This window comes from Leucoraja erinacea, chromosome 11 (genome assembly GCF_028641065.1).
Source record: "Leucoraja erinacea ecotype New England chromosome 11, Leri_hhj_1, whole genome shotgun sequence".
In the NCBI taxonomy this organism is placed as follows: Eukaryota; Metazoa; Chordata; class Chondrichthyes; order Rajiformes; family Rajidae; genus Leucoraja; species Leucoraja erinaceus.
The window spans coordinates 32,808,532-32,825,535 of NC_073387.1; the positions used below are offsets into that span (position 1 = coordinate 32,808,532).

The 17,004-nt window shown below is 44.8% G+C and overlaps 1 protein-coding gene across 2 annotated transcripts in view; it reads left to right on the forward strand.

Moving 5' to 3' along the window:
* Positions 1–17,004, forward strand: part of LOC129701657 (uncharacterized protein KIAA0232-like) — a 75,294-nt gene that overhangs the window by 54,075 nt on the left and 4,215 nt on the right. For both annotated transcript variants that reach the window (XM_055642988.1, XM_055642989.1), the window contains exon 4: positions 16,145–16,212. In XM_055642988.1, the coding sequence (XP_055498963.1) occupies positions 16,145–16,212 (68 nt within the window). The remainder of the gene's footprint in view (positions 1–16,144; positions 16,213–17,004) is intronic.

Here is a 17,004-nt window from a genome sequence, read left to right on the forward strand (position 1 = left end):
CCTCCGCCAGCGAACAGCAAGGTGCTGGGCCGAGAGGTGCAGCTCAAAGATCCTATATGTAAAATGACTTACTGCACACACAAGTCTTTTACTGTAACTATTTATTTACTACAATTAATACTACAATTATACTGGAGACAATGGGGAGTGGTTAGTAATACGGGAGGTCACTATGGTTAAAGGAACATGCACTGATCTACACTATATCTATAGGATCAGCTGCTTCAGACAGCGAAAGGAGGCCTCCCCCTCCCTCCCTCCTCCCGGCCTCGGCATGCAAGATGGTTTGTTTTGAAAGCGCCATTGGCAGAGTAGTGGGCAGCGGCCGCTATGAGGGCAGGCGGAGTGCAGGAGGAGGAGGAGATGGAGCCTCTGTCGCGGTCGCTGTGCAGGTCCCGTCATTCGCTCCGATCCTTCATCACCGCGCCCCTAATATCTTTCCCCAGCTGTCACCGACACGAAACATCACGTTGCTTTTCTCCAGAGATGTTGCCTGACTCGCTGAGTTACTCCAGTTTTTTGTGTCTCTCTTCGGTATAAACCTGTATCTGCAGTGCCAAGCCAGGAAAAATGACTCGGCGTTTCGGTTGCCCGGCGGCACTTTGGGTGGTCATTGGCAGCCGGGTAACCGTTAATTTCGAGCTCTGCTGGTACGCACCTGCTCTACATCAGCTAAAAATAAAAGGACGTCGCCTGGAATGTCTCTACAAAAAAAAACGGACTTGCACATACTGCACTATAAGGATCTACAGCTAAATCCATATAGTATGCTAATTTAATTTCATCTGGCGAAGGGAACACTCGAGCCCTGTTTTCCACAATTAACGTGATCTCACAACCACCTTATACTCTTCCATCCCATTTGTACTTAACTTCTCAATGTAATAGTTTTATGTCCTTTTTCAAAACCAAAATTGAAAAACATTCACATTCACAAACAGCTCCCCTCTTTATCTAATACGGATAATAGTGCACTCCATCCTCCTTCTGCCCCCCCCCTTTCTTTATTATCTAGTTTTCAACTCCCAACTGTTACTGAAATATCTGATTTCATCCGAAAATCAAAATCATTCCGTTCCAGCTCGACCTCCTCCCCACACACTTAGTTAAAACCTGTCTACCTTCCCTCTCCTCTTTCATAATTAACATCATCCACTCCTCCCTTATTGCTGTTCATGTTCCTTCCTCTCTCAAAACCGCTGCAATAACTCCAGTACTTAAGAAACCCAACAAATCCCAACAATCTAAATAATTTCCGACCAATTACCATTTATCTCTAAAATACTAGAAAAAACAGTCTCTGCACAGGCTCACAATCACCTCATCAGCAATAACCTCTGAACAATTTCAATCTGTTTTTTGCCCTCTGCATAGCACAGAAACAGCATTAGATAACGGTAACCAACGACCTGCTGATGGCTGCCAACTCCCGTTTTCTCACCATACTCATCCACCTTGATTTGACTGCTGCCTTCGACACCATCTCTCACAACATCATCCTCGATCATCTAGCCTCCATTGGTATCAACACATCACTCACGTGGTTCACATCATACCTCTCTCGGCCGCTCTCAGTTTGTACAACTTAAAAATGTCCAATCACAACCCTCCCCAGTCACCAGTGGTGTTCCCCAGGGCTCAGTCCTAGGCCCCCTCCTTTTTATAATGTATCTATTTCCCCCTGTTTTATTTTCAGGAAATACAATTCAATTTCACTGCTACGTGGATGACACCCAGCACTACCTGCACACCAAACCCACTTCCATGCTTCCTCCCTCTTCCCTCCCTCTTCCTGCTTAGTGGAAACCGTCTGAAGAAGGGTTTCGGACCGAAACGTTGCCTATTTCCTTTGCTGCATAGATGCTGCTGCACCCGCTGAGTTTCTCCAGCATTTTTGTGTACCCTAGTGGAAATTAAAACCTGGTTTGTTCACAACTTCCTCAGATTCAACAGTAACAAAACTGAAATTCTCCTTGTTGGCTCCAATTCCACCCTTTCTAAATGTCCCAATTTCTCACTCACCATTGACAATTCCATTGTCCCTCCTTCCCCTCAGGTCAAAAGTCTGGGTGTCATCCTTGATAGCACGCTTTCTTTTGAAAAAACATCAATAATCTCACTCGGCCTGCTTACTTCCACCTACGCACTATGCACTGTCTTCGTCCATTCACTCACACCTAACAGCACTGCTACTCTCATCCACGCCCTCGTCACTTCCCGTATTGATTATTGTAACTCTCTCCTCTGGTTTACCCCACAAGTCCATCCATGAATTGCAATTGGTCCAGAACTCAGCTGCCAGCATTATTACCAGAACCCCATCCACCGAACACATCACTCCCATCCTCAAACAACTGCACTGGCTCCCTGTCCAATACCACATCTCCTCCTCACCAAAGCACTCCACAATCTCGCTCCTCCATACCTCTGAATTCCTCCAGCCTTACACTCCATCCCGAACTCTCCGATCCTCTTCTTCCTCCTTGCTCTCGACTCCATCTGCCTGCCTGCCCACACTGGGGTTCAGAGCCTTCAGCCGTTCTGCCTCTCGCCTCTGGAACTCTCTCCCACTAGCCATCCATACCATAGAGGCTCTCCCCATCTTTAAAACATCCGTCAAAACTCACCTATTCAGACCGGCCTATCCCACGTAACTCCACTTTCTATTAAATTCATGGATTTGTTGTTTTTGTTTTATTTTATTTATATATTTGTAATTTGCATGTTTTAACTGTAAGGTGTCCTTGAGTGTTCTGAAAGGTGCCCATGAATAAAATGCATTATTATTATTATTTAATTTTATGTTTCATGTATGTTGTGTTTGTATGATTGTTGGCAGATCAATTTCCCACCGGGATAAGTAAAGTTCAATCATATTTAAATACATTTTGAAGTGACAAATTTACTTCCCCAGAAGAAATGGTAGGGTTTGAACTCGTGTCCAGATTAACATCCAAGCTTTTAAAACATTACCATTATACCACTTATCGTGCTTGCAATTTCAGTGATTTTAAGATAATTTTATGTACTAAAAAGGAAATATTTGCAAAATTATGGGAAAGGACTAAAGAGTGAAGTTAATAGCATGGACATGATGGGCCAATGACTGTCATCTGTGTACTGCCTTCTGTGCTGTACAATTCTATGAAAAGAGGCTGCTTCATGCAGACCAATCATTTGTACATGCATACAAAAGGAAGAAAAGGCTCTGATCTTTGACCTATCAGGTGACATACCCTTCAAGTGAGCCATAGAAATAGTAAATGACGTATAATCAGAAAAAAAATTGGGGGGGGGGGGGTGCAAATAGTTATATTGCTATTTCAAATATGGTACTTCGCTTAACTGACACCAACTGACCTCCAGTCACTGATTATAGAATGTGTCACTGACACATTAATATAAGAAAAATCTGTATGTGGTGTTTTTTACATATCTTGGTAAGTTTTAAATTCAAATCAATAATAATGATAAAGTTGTCATAAAGTCATACAATGTGGAAACGGGCCCTTCGGTCCAATTTGCCTTTGCCGACTAACATGCCCTATCTACACTAGTCCTACTTGCCTGCGTTTGGCCCATATCTTTCTAAACCTTTCCTAGCTATGTACCTGTCCAAATGTGTTTTAAACATTATGCTACTACGTGCCTCATCTACTTCCTCTGGCAGCTTGTTCCATATACCTACCGCCCTTTGTGTATAAAGAAAAAGTTACCCCTTGGGTTCCTATTAAATCTCTTCACCTTTCAATACGGTTTTTGATTCTCCTACTCTGTGTGGAAGGCTTTGTACATTTACCCTATCTATTCCAAATTGTCCTTTTATAATTGATAACTGTTACTTTGCAGTGTAAATATGACAGAAGAACATTTTAACTTGCCTTTAGTTCACTAAAATATATTCATGGAAATGTTTTATTTCAAATAAGCACTTTAAGCTTAAAGGATCAATCACAATGAGTCAGGATTCTGATTATCCATCAGTACATCATGATACCAAGGTCATTGTTAAGAGGTATAAAATCCACGTAGCTAACAACACTATAGCCTTTTCACCCTATTATGCCTATGCTGACTTTAAAAGTGCTGCCCAAATCACTTTCACACTTTTCTCCCATCTACATCTTTCTCCTTGTCTACTTGCCTTCATGAAAGTTCTTGTGGGATTGAATTCCATCACTGTTCCAAGAAAACTCCTTGCACAGGAACTTAGAGCAGTGCAGCCCACAGCGTCTGTGCTAACAATCGTGCCAAGTTAAACTAATCTTCTCCACCAGCACGTGAACCATATCCCTCGATTTGCTGCATATTCATGTACCTATTTAAAACCCTCTTAAATGTCCTGACTGCACCTGCCTCCACCACCACCTTCTAGCAATGCATTCCAGGATATATATCACAAACAGAGGTCCCAGCGTATAGCCCTGCAGCCAGAATAACTCTCTTCCACCATAATCTTTTGTCTTTTATGAGTAAGCCAGTTCTGAATCCAATCACCCAAGTCCACGTGGATAATTTTTCTTTTTCCTATTTTCCTTTCTTTTCTACCCCCACCCCCTCACCCTACATCAGTCTGAAGAAGGGTTTTGGCCCGAAATGTTGCCTATTTCCTTCGCTCCATAGATGTTGCTTCACCCGCTGAGTTTCTCCAGCACTTTTGTCTATCCATGTGGATCATGCCATTTTAATCTTCTGGATCAGCCTATCATGAGAGACATTATCAAATGTCTTACCAAAATCCATGTAGACATCCACAGCCCTACCCTTATCCATCACCTCCTCAAAACTCGTTCATAAGACATGACTGCCGTGTACAATGCCACGTTGACTGTCTCTAATTAGCCCATTCTCTTCCAAGTACTTGTAAATCCAAGCCCGACGAATTCTCTCCAATAGCGTCCCTGATGAGGTCCACCAGCCTATAAACCCTTGAATATCTCTACTTCCGTTAAACAAAGGAACAAAATCGGGTCCTCGATTCCTCCAGGACTTTGCCTGTGGCTAGAGAACATAAATTCTTTGCCAAAGTTCCTGAAATCTCTCTTGCCTCTCAATAATGTGTGAAAGATTCCTTCAGAGACTGAGGATTTATCCACTTAATGCTTTCAACGAGTCCCAACATCACCTCCTTGATCTCAAAGTGCCATAACATATTAGCATTTCCAATACCAATCTCGGTGTCCTCTCACTGTCTTTTTAATTTTGAGTCTGGTCTCCAGAGCAACTCTGCTCCGAGAATGTCAGCATTTCTCATCCTTCCACATAACTGAAGTACCTCATCCTTAAAATTATTCAGCTAGATATCTCTATACTTGCCTAAACCATGACAGCCCTTCGGAACCTTAGCACGCGATTTTCTAGGAGAGGACTAACCAGTAATTTGTTAAAATTCAGCACAACTTTTTTTTCTCATTTAATGCTGCTCCAGGTCACAAAGCCAAGTATTCTAAATTCTTAGCTTCCTTACTAAATTGCTGTGCCATTATCAAAGTTAGTAAATGTTTCCTTCAGATCCATTCCAGTACATTCAACAATTTAGCTTATTGTGCCTCCCAAGCAGGTTGTGCTTATCTGCATTAATTCTTTGTGCCTGCTCATTTTGCCACTCTCCTGAAGTCTGTTCCTTTCCTGTTCACTACTTACTATGTCGTCAAATTCTGCTTCATTCATAAACTGTACTTATACCATAATATGTCATTTATCTCAAGGTCATAAACAAGAAAAGCAGTGGTCATAATGTAAATCTGTAGGGACCTACAGAACACTGGTCATTTTTCTATTTTCTAAATCTATTCGGCTGTACAATTTTCATTTTGTAGTTTCAGTAAAGTTATGAAGTGTTGACATTAAAATTGTATAACCTTTCATCAGAATAAAACAATATTTTGTACTTAATTTCTTGGAAGTTGCTAGAGCTAAAAAAGTCCCAGTATCGGAACATCATTTAGTGTCAATGATCCGGTGTAGATTGCACACAACCTTTCCAAGGAAATATTACTGGCCTGGTTACCCATCCAGGTGCCTCAGCTCATGTGTCAGTTGGATGGAGTTGAAACAGTGAAGGGCAATAGTCACATTATGTAGCACGTTCATGCCAACCAAGTTGCCCATCTATGTTAATTCCATTTGCTGCCTTTTGGCCTATATCCCTCTAAGACTTTCCCATTCGTATAACCATCCAAACGTATTTTAAATATTTCAATTGTACCTGCCTCTATTACCTTCGTTGGCACATCATTCAATTATACTCACTGCGATCTGTGCAAAAACCTATCCCTGGGATACACGTTAAATCTTCCCCCTTTGGCCTTGAACTAATGGCATTTAGTTTTAGATTCTCTTACCCTGAGGAACAGATTGAGACTATCCACACTATACCCTTCAGAATTTTACAAACCTCTTTATGGTCAGCACTCGGCCTCCTCCTTGCAGTTCAACTTATCTAATCTCCATGTAACTAGCCTTCCAGTCCAGGCAATATTCCTGTGAATCGTTTCAGTACTTTCTCTAGCTTAATCACATAATTCATATAGCCAGGCAACCGGGTCTGCACACATTTGTAAAATGATGCCCATCTCCGATATACAATGCCTTGGCCAATAAAGACAGGTATTTCATATGTCTTCTTCACCACTCTTTTCTACCTGTGCGACAAGTTTTGGGGAAATATGTACTTGTACCCAAGATCTCACTGTTAAGGGCACTCTCCAGGACCCAGCCAGTCACTTTATGTCCTGGCCTGATTTAACTTCCTAAAATGCATCACTTTGTTCTTGTCTGATTAAATTCCATCAGCCATTCCTTGCTCTACTATCCGGGGGGTCTGTGCATTTATGTAAATAAAGCATGGTGCACGGACTCCACCATCATCGAGAGTCACTGCTCAGCTAACCTTGAGTTCCTCTTGGTTAGATGCAGACCGTTCTATCTGCCCAGAGAGTTCACCTCCACTGTTGTGACTGCAGCCTATATCCCTCCTGATGCTAATGCCAAGCTTGCAATGAAAGAGCTGCATACTGCCATTAGCAATCAACAGACGCACAACCCCGAGGCAGCCTTCATTGTTGCGGGTGACTTCAATCACTCTAACCTGAAGACTGTACTCCCCAAATTCCACCAACATGTCTCCTTCCCCACTAGAGAAGACAAGACACTGGACAAAGTCTACACCAACATGGCTGAAGCTTACAAAGCCATCCCCCTCCCCCACCTTGGTCAGTCTGATCACGTCTCATTGTTCCTGCTCCCTAAGTACTCCCCACTCATCAGACGAGTTAAACCAACTGTGAGGACAGTTAAAAGTCTGGTCAGAGGAAGCGGACTTCACACTTCAGCAGTGTTTTGGAAACACTGACTGGAAGGCGTTTGCAGCCCAGGCCACCCTTGACTCCCACACGGACATTGATTCCTACACATCCTCTGTTCTGGACTTTATAAACTCCACCATCAATAGTGTCACCTCCCTCAAACAGGTGACCATATTCCCGAATCAGAACCCATGGATGAACAGCGAGGTCAGGCTACTGCTGAAAGCACGGGACACCGCTTTCAGGTCAGACGATGCTCGAGCCTACAGTTCATCCAGGGCTAACCTGAAGAGGGGCATCAGGAAGGCGAAGCACTGCCATAAGCTCAGGATTGAGGAGCACTTCAACAACAACTCCGACCCCCGACGCATGTGGCAAGGCATCCAGGCCATCACGGACTACAGACCCTCCAACACCACCCCCACATCCAGCGACGCCTCCTTCCTTGAGGAGCTTAATCACTTCTATGGCCGCTTCGACAGGGACAATCTAGAGACAGCCATCAAGGCTGTGCTACCTGCCGATCACCAACCCCTCACACTCACCCCCTACGACGTATACGTGGCACTGAGTAGGACTAATGCACGTAAAGCTGCTGGCCCTGACGGCATCCCCGGGCGCGTGCTCAGGGCCTGTGCTGCGCAGCTGACAGACGTCTGGACTGACATCTTCAACCTGTCACTTGCCCAAGCAGTTGTCCCCACTTGCCTTAAAACCACCTCCATCGTGCCAGTGCCAAAACACTCCACTGCGGCAAGCCTCAACGACTTCCGCCCAGTTGCACTTACCCCCATCATCACCAAGTGCTTCGAGAGGCTGGTCCTGGCACACCTCAAAAGCTGCCTACCCCCCACACTGGATCCCTATCAGTTTGCCTACCGCAAGAACAGGAGCACGGAGGATGCCATCTCAACGGCACTTCACTCCGCCCTCTCCCACCTCGACAACAGAGACATTTACGTAAGAATGCTGTTCATCGATTACAGCTCAGCATTCAACACCATTATACCATCAAAGCTGATCACCAAACTCGGTAACCTGGGCATCGACCCCTCCCTCTGCAACTGGATACTGGACTTTCTAACCAACAGACCCCAGTCTGTTAGGTTAGACAAGCACACCTCTTCAACCCTCACCCTGAACACCGGCGTTCCACAGGGCTGTGTGCTGAGCCCCCTCCTCTACTCCCTTTTCACCTATGACTGCACACCTGTACATGGTACTAACACCATCATCAAGTATGCAGATGATACAACGGTGATTGGCCTCATCAGCAACAACGATGAGTTGGCCTACAGGGAGGAGGTCCAGCACTTAGCAGCATGGTGCGCTGACAGCAACCTGGCCCTTAATTCCAAGAAGACCAAGGAGCTCATTGTAGACTTCAGGAAGTCCAGAGGCGGCACGCACACCCCCATCCACATTAACGGGACGGAGGTGGAACGTGTTTCTAGCTTCAGGTTCCTGGGAGTCAACATCTCCGATGACCTCTCTTGGACCCACAATACCTCAACTCTGATCAAGAAGGCTCACCAGCGTCTCTTCTTCCTGAGGAGACTGAAGAAGGTCCATCTGTCTCCTCAGATCCTGGTGAACTTCTACCGCTGCACCATCGAGAGCATCCTTACCAACTGCATCACAGTATGGTATGGCAACTGCTCTGTCTCCGACCGGAAGGCATTGCAGAGGGTGGTGAAAATTGCCCAACGCATCACCGGTTCCTCGCTCCCCTCCATTGAGTCTGTCCAAAGCAAGCGTTGTCTGCGGAGGGCGCTCAGCATCGCCAAGGACTGCTCTCACCCCAACCATGGACTGTTTACCCTCCTACCATCTGGGAGGCGCTACAGGTCTCTCCGTTGCCGAACCAGCAGGTCGAGGAACAGCTTCTTCCCGGCGGCTGTCACTCTACTCAACAATGTACCTCGGTGACTGCCAATCACCACCCCCCCCCCCCCCCCCCGGACACTTATTATTATTTATTCAAATCATTTGCTATGTTGCTCTTCTAGGGAGATGCTAAATGCATTTCGATGTCTCTGTACTATACACTGACAATGACAATTAAAATTGAATCTGAATCTGAGTTGATCTCGATTCTGTTGAGACCTTAAACCTCCTTCATTGTCCACCACACCACAAATGTTGATGTCATGTCAAACTGAGTAATCGTACCACCTACATTCCCTTCTAAATCATTAACGTATATTATGAACCATAAGGGTCCCAGAACTGACCTTTGTGGCACACTAGGTCTCCGATCTATAAAGTAACCATCCACGAGTACCCTCTGCTTCTGACCTCCAAGCCTGTTTTGAATCCAAGATGTGATCTCGCCTTGGATCCCATGTATTCTAACATTCTGGACCAGCCCGCCTTACTAAAGCCCTTGCAAACAATATCCACCACCCTGTTCGTTAATCCACTTGGTCACCTTAAAAAAAAAAAAAAGTCTGATGTGAGATGTGATCTCCCACTCTTCCTAATCAGTCCTCGCCTTTCCAAATACAAATACATACTATTCCTTGGAATCACTTCCAGTAACTTTAATCAAGAAGATTTAATTATCATAGGTATCAACAATGAAACTATGAAATTCTTACTTACAGCAGCATAACAAGCCTGTATACACAATACATGTAACTGACTAAATAATACCATCTGAAATCCAAGATCATCTTTAATCAGTATTCAAATTATAGCGGTACAGCAGGTTGTTAGTTGCTAGAACATCATGACCGCTTCCAAGACTGAGCAGTGCAGGAAGTGGGTGTTAATATAAATCGTACAGTAGGGTGGGGTTAGTGATGCTATTCTACTATGATTGGTTATCATGCATAAACCAACCCACACCCTTCCCCTTAAAGAGTGAGGAGAGTAAGCACACGTGTCATAAGAATTTATATTCGCCATATCTATCAGGCGGTTTACTAATATGGCCCGAACACATATGGACCAAGCCCTCTCCCTCTTCGCCAGAAAGATTAAAAGGAGGTGGTGAACCCGGAAGCAAGATGGCAGCAGGGGACACCCGTGGTGACCGACGGGGAGCATGCAGGAGAGATATTTTCATGGTTAGTCATAGTCTCCGGTCGTGGAGGGGTACGGGACATGCTGGAGCTGGTGGAAGGAACGGCAGCAAACGGCTGGAACTGAAGTGGTGGACGTGGTTCCTTCACGGCAAGCAAGTGTTGGCGGCTCCTGCGGTATATGGTACCATCATAGTCCACAAGGTAGGATCGAGGTTCTTCAGCCAGGTCAACAACGCTACCCAGACGGGAATGTTCCATGGAAGTTTGTAAACGAACGACTTGGCCCGGTAGTAGAGGTTTGAGTGGTTTGCTGGACTTGTCATGCGACCGTTTCTGAATGTTGTGTTTCTCCTGGATACACTTTTGGAGTGTAGCTGGCACAGCACCTGTGGTCTCAGCTTCTACTGGGCAATCCGGAATTGGAGGTCTCGTTGTTCTGGACATCAGTCGCTGGGCCGGCGAGCCCATGGTTCCGTCTAGCAATGTGCCTGAGATTTAAGAGATTGAGGTACACGTCTGAATTGGCGAGGTGTGCGCGTTCCATTAGATGTTTTGCGCTTCTGACAGCTCGTTCAGCGAGCCCGTTACTCTGTGGGTATCCAGGGCTGCTCGTGACATGGTGGAAATTCCATCGGTTGGCAAAGAGTTTGAAAGCGTGGCTGATAAACTCTTCCGTTGTCGGTCTGCAAATGGACGGGTGCGCTGAATATAGAAAAGTGTTTCTTTAGCTTTCGAATGACCATTTCTGATGTGATGGAGGTCAGAAGGTCGAGTTCGAACCAGTTAGAATAGGAGTCAACCAGGACAAATAGTGTTTACCGTGCCATTCGAAAATGTCTGCCGCCAGCGACGTCCAGGGCAGAGCTGGTGGAGGTTGTTGTTGTCTCTGCTGGTGTGGTGCAAGGCCGTTGCAAGTGGGGCAGGAGGCTGTACTATCCCGTATGTACTTGGCCATCCCGGGACAATAGAGCAGGTTCTGTGCATGGGCCAGCGTGACATCAATTCCTGGGTAACCGCCATGTGCCTCTTTGTAGTATTCGGCACGTAGCGATGAGGGGATCACGACTTTGTGGCCCTTAACTATGACACCATCCTGTATTACCAGTTCATCGCGGACTAAGAAGAACGACTGCACCTCTGTTGGTACGCTGGATTGTCTGTCTGGCCAGCCTCTTTTGATCACGGATGAAAGTATCTGGAGGGTGGCGTCGGCTAGGCGGCGCAGTTGTTTTGTAGGAACAAAGTCAATGCCGAGAACCATAAACTCATCCCGTTCGTAGGGGTGATGTTCGTTGGATGCCCGTGGTGCACGAGAGAGTGTGTCCGCAACGTGCATGTCTTTACCCTTTTTGTAAACAAGTGCAAAGTCAAAGCGCTGGAGCTGCATCATCATGCGCTGCAGACGTGCTGGTGCTGCGTGAATAGGTTTGTTGAGGATCGTCACGAGGGATTGGTGGTCTGTCTCGACCGTGAAGACGTTGCCAAAGATAAAGTCCTTGAATTTGGAACAAGCAAAGACAACAGCTAGCAGCTCCTTCTCGATTTGCGCGTAGCGCTATTCGGTGTCGGTCATGGTGTGGGAGGCATAGGAGACAGGGCGCAAAGCACCGTCGGCAGATGATTGTAGGCAGGCTGCGCCGTGCCCGAAACGTGAGACATCGCAGGTAACTCACAGGGCGCTTCAGGTCGAAAAATGTCAGGGTTGGTGCGCTGGTCAGCTTCGATTTTAAAACGTCAAATGCTTTTTGGTGTTGCTGGAACCAAAACCAAGTAGTATCCTTTCTAGTTAGTTGTCGCAGAGGTGAACTCAGTTCTCTGAGGTTTGGTATGAATTTTCCAAGATAGTTCACCATACCCAGGAATCGCTGCAGGCCAAGCACATCGGTGGGGGCAGGCATCTCTGGGATGGTGGCAGGTTTCTTTGGATCCAGCCTGAGACCGTCAGGAGTGAACAGATGATCAACATAGGTGACCTCTGAAAACCTGAATTTATACTTGTTAGGGTTGAATTTCAGGTTGATCTGACGTGCCCTGTCCATGATAATCTTTCGGTTGTGGTCGTGCTCAGGTGTGTCTTTGCCATAAACCAAGATATCGTCGACGATGATGGCACATGGGAGGCCGAATGGCATTCTTAGAAACTTGAATCTGCCAAATGAAGTGGCAAATGTGGTGAGGTTTGACAACTCGTCGTCCAGCGGTACCAGCCAGAAGGAGCTCTTTGCATCGAGGATGGAAAATACGGTAGCTCGTCCGATCTGTGCCGCAACGTCTTCGACAGTCCTCATAGGATAGTGCGGGCGCCTGATGGCAGAGTTCAAATCTTTCGGATTGATGCACACGCGGAGCTCGTCTTTATCCTTCTTGAAAGTAGCAACCATGGTGGAGACCCAATCTGTGGGCTCACTGATCTCTTCTAGCACGCCTAAGGAGACCATATTTTTTAGTTCAGACTCAATCCTGTCTCTCATGGCATGTGGCACACAATGTGGTGCGCGGATGACAGGTTCAACATTGGGGTCAATTAATATCTTGTAGGTCACAGGCAGCTTGCCTAGTTTGTCATCGAATAGATCAGGGTATTATTTTATCGGGTCTACTGATATCAGTAGCTTGTGGACCGACTGGTCAAAGGAAATCAGCCCCAAGTCCTGACATGCTTGGATGCCCAACAGAGTCACAGAGTTAGAATTCAAAACATAGAAGGTCAGAATCCTTGTAGTCTTTTTTCAGCACGCATTTAAAAGTGGTTCTTCCTAGTGGAATCAGGATCCCCCCCCGGTAAGCATGCAGAGTGGAGTTGTCTTTAGTCAAGGCCTCGTTGCTTCTTATCTTGTTGTAGAGGTGTACAGACATTACGTTCACTTTTGCTCCTGTGTCTAATTTGCCCTTGAAACTTTTATTATTGACCAACATCAGAACTGTAGGATCGAGAATCTTACCAGCTGTGTGCAGGAGTGAATACACAGTTGACTCCCCTTGTGAGTTAATTGGACTGTCCTTGGGGGCCGAGTCGAGCTGGTACTGAGAAGCAGAGATTGTTTCGTCTTGTTGTAGCAGGTGTAGATTAGGCTTTAAACTCGAGGGTCTCTTCCCACGGGCCCTGCAAGCGGCAGAGAAATGGTTCATTTTCTTGCAGTAGTTGCAAGACTTCCCATAAGCAGGGCATGGGTCTTGCTTATTGTGGAGATAGTTACAGTTAGGGCATCTCCTAGGAGGCTCATTAGCAAATCCCCGATTAGCCGGTCGAGGGGTCTCAGTCGTAAATCTTCTGTTGTCTGTCGGTGCTTGCGGTCTGGTGAACCCAGTCAAATTGATAGATTTTGTTTCTGTGTCACGCTGCTCGCTTAATGGAGTGACAAACTCAGCCAAATGACAGGCATGCGCGGCCTCATCGAGTGTTAAATTAGGATTCCGCAGCAACTCTAATCGTAGCTTTTGATCATTCATCCCAGACACCAATTTGTCCCTTATCAGCTGATTAGTCATTGTCTCAAATCGGCACCTCTGGGCCATGTATCTTAAATCACAACTGAATTTCTCCACCGGCTCATCAGGAAGCTGGTGTCTCGCAAAGAATTTGGCTCTCTCTAAAATGCGGTTCGACGGCAGGTCACGTATCTCACTAAATTTACGCAGCAAAACATTAGGATCGTTTACAGATTCTGCAGGTGTAACTACCTGGTCGTTGGCGTCGCGAACTTCAGGGGCATATTCAAAAGTCCGAGCCCTTATCATGGCATCGGGACCCGCAAGGTTAAGTAGAAGGGAAGCTTTGACAGCGTCTGGTTCATTTCGGTGGACGATGTTCATGTAGTGTTGGTAATCAATCTCAAAAGTCAGCCATCGCTCGCCGACGTCGGAATCGAAGATAAGCTGTGCAGGCTTTCTGCAAGATTGAGCCATCGTAAAGCAAAAAACCAAACTGATAAAGAGAAATAAAACCCGATATACAGAAGCAGAATACTCCAAGTTGACTGACACCATGTAAATTACTAAATAATACCATCTGAAATCCAAGATCATCTTTAATCAGTATTCAAACTATAGCGGTACAGCAGGTTGTTAGTTGCTAGAACATCATGACCACTTCCGAGACTGAGCAGTGCAGGAAGTGGGTGTTCATATAAATTGTACAGTAGGGTGGGGTTAGTGATGTTATTCTACTATCATTGGTTATCATGCATAAACCAATCTACAATACACATACTTACATATAATAAACAAGAATTAAATAAATTAAAACAACCAATAATGCCAGGTTTACTAGTCTGTCGTTCCCTTGCACCCCTCCTAAATAAAGGTAAAACATTTCCTCCAATTTTCTTGTACCTCATCCACGGCTAACAAAGGTACAAAAATTTCTGCCGGGACGTTAACAAACTCCTTCCATGCTTCCCACAACAAGTGAGAATGCACCCAGTCGGGCCTCAGATATATCCACCGTTATGCGCTTCAATCCTAACAATTCCTCTTTCTTCATAACATAGATGTGTTTCTGGATATTGCTGTTCTCTTCCTTGAATGCAATAGCTTTTCTTGTTCGTTCCACAGTAAATGCAGATGAGAAGTATTATTTTAAGATCTTACCCATCTCCTGTCTCTACCTGTAGATTACCACATGAAAAGTACTGACTCGCTCACTAGTTACCCTTTCGCTTTCAATATAATTACAGAATCTTTTAGGATTCTTCTTTATCTTATCTACGAGCAATATCTCATGGCCTTTTGATTACCTTATGTATACCACTTCATCCATTATACTCAAGGGACTCACTTATCCCAGTATCCTATGTATGGCATATGCTGCTGCCTTTTTCCTGACCACAGTCTCATTATCCCTTGTCAACCACGTTCCATAACAGGCATTACAAATTAACAGGTATTCCGAATTATAATATAGGATTATTTCTAAAGGAAAATTTGACATTTATTTTCCCCAAGATGAAACCTACTGCAGCAATCCTTTGTGAATCTGCTAAATCAGAGGTGGTCTTGTTCTCTTCCTGTACCAGTTAGTCATCTTATGAGACTGTTTTTGCCAAAATCAACAGGCCAGTTTATAGATGATTGAAATAGAATACTATTGAGGGGAGGAGTATATACCGCATTTTTTGTATGGTTAGGCCTTAGCCCACGTACACATGCAATCAATGAAAGAGGGGCCCCACAGCCTTGGGTTAAAATCCTTTACTCCCAGTGAGTTATTTTTGAGGTACAGTCACATTTGCAATATAATGATTGGCTATTATGTTTGATGCATCGTTCTAGAAGTGCGAATAATTATTTATAGTATTGTTTGCATGGGCAATACTGACCAAACTATTCGAAGATGATCTGATTAATCTAAAAAGGCCATGGTTTAACTTACTAGAAAAAAAATGGGGATTAAGAGGCTAGATAATGGAAAGACACGTTTTGTGTTTTATTCATTTTTGTGGACTGTGGAAAATGCCTCAGAAAATGGATCAGCTTCAGAAATGTACAGAGAAATGGCAGGTGGAGTTTAATCTAAGCAAGTGTGAGGTGTTGCACTTTAGGTGGTTGAATGTAAGGGGAAAGTATGCAATTAATAGCGACCCTTAACAGCATTGATGTACAGAGAGAATTTTGAAGTCCACAGAAGAACGGTGTTTTCAATTCTCAAGCTATTATTCTTATTGTGTTGTTTCTGATATGAAACCTTTTCGATGTATTAGTCTTGGGGAAGGGAACATCAGCAGATATCGGTATCTGCAGAAAAGCGAAAGCTTGGAATGAGGGAATAGTGGAGTACATTAAACTCACCTCTGTTTTCTTTGAATTCAGATTGCTGCAGAAATTCTAGTATTACCACAACCTCCATAGATGTCAAATCTCTACATGAAGAACAAATTGTAAGTAAAAAGATTTTTGAAAATATTCTGCTTTCTGTGATCTTGTGCCTAAAATGGCATGCTGCACTCTGGAGTAACATTTTCGGAAGGAGCAGTGTTATTAAAATGTGGTGACCAATGACAGGCACACCTCAAAAACATTATTCTCTGCGTATAAAAAAGAGTTAAGCAGAAATAATATCATTCTGTGCATGTCTGATATAGGATTTGTATAATTCACAACCAGAAGCTTATTTGTGGCAGGATTCAATATGGATTTTGTGACAGAATTGTGACATAGAACATAAAATGCAGGAGTAGCTCAGTGGATCAGACAGCATATCTGGAGGACGTGGGTAAGCGATGATTTTGTTTGGGACCCATCTTCAGATGGATTGTGGTAGAGGGAGTAAGCTGGAAAGGAGGTGTAGCGGGGCAAGGCCTGGCAAGTGTTAGGTGGGGGGGGTGGGTGGATTGGCAGATGGCTGATTAAAGGCTTAGGATGAAAAGTGGACTAAAGGAGACAAAAAAGGTGACAGATAAGGAGAGAGGTGGAGTGAGATATAAAACCAGAAGGAAAGTTACAGGTGGAAGGGGATAGGAATGAGGCGTGGGTTGTTTCCTAAAATTGGAGAATTCAAGTGGAAAACCCAAGTGAAATATGAGGTGCTGTTTCCCCCAGTTTGCATGTTGGCCTCACACTGCCAATGGAGGTGGTCCCAGGTAGAAAGTATGGGAACGGGATTTGAAATGGTTAGCAACCTGGAGATTCAGCAGGCCTTGATGGAAGTGGTGAAACAGTCGCCTAGCCTA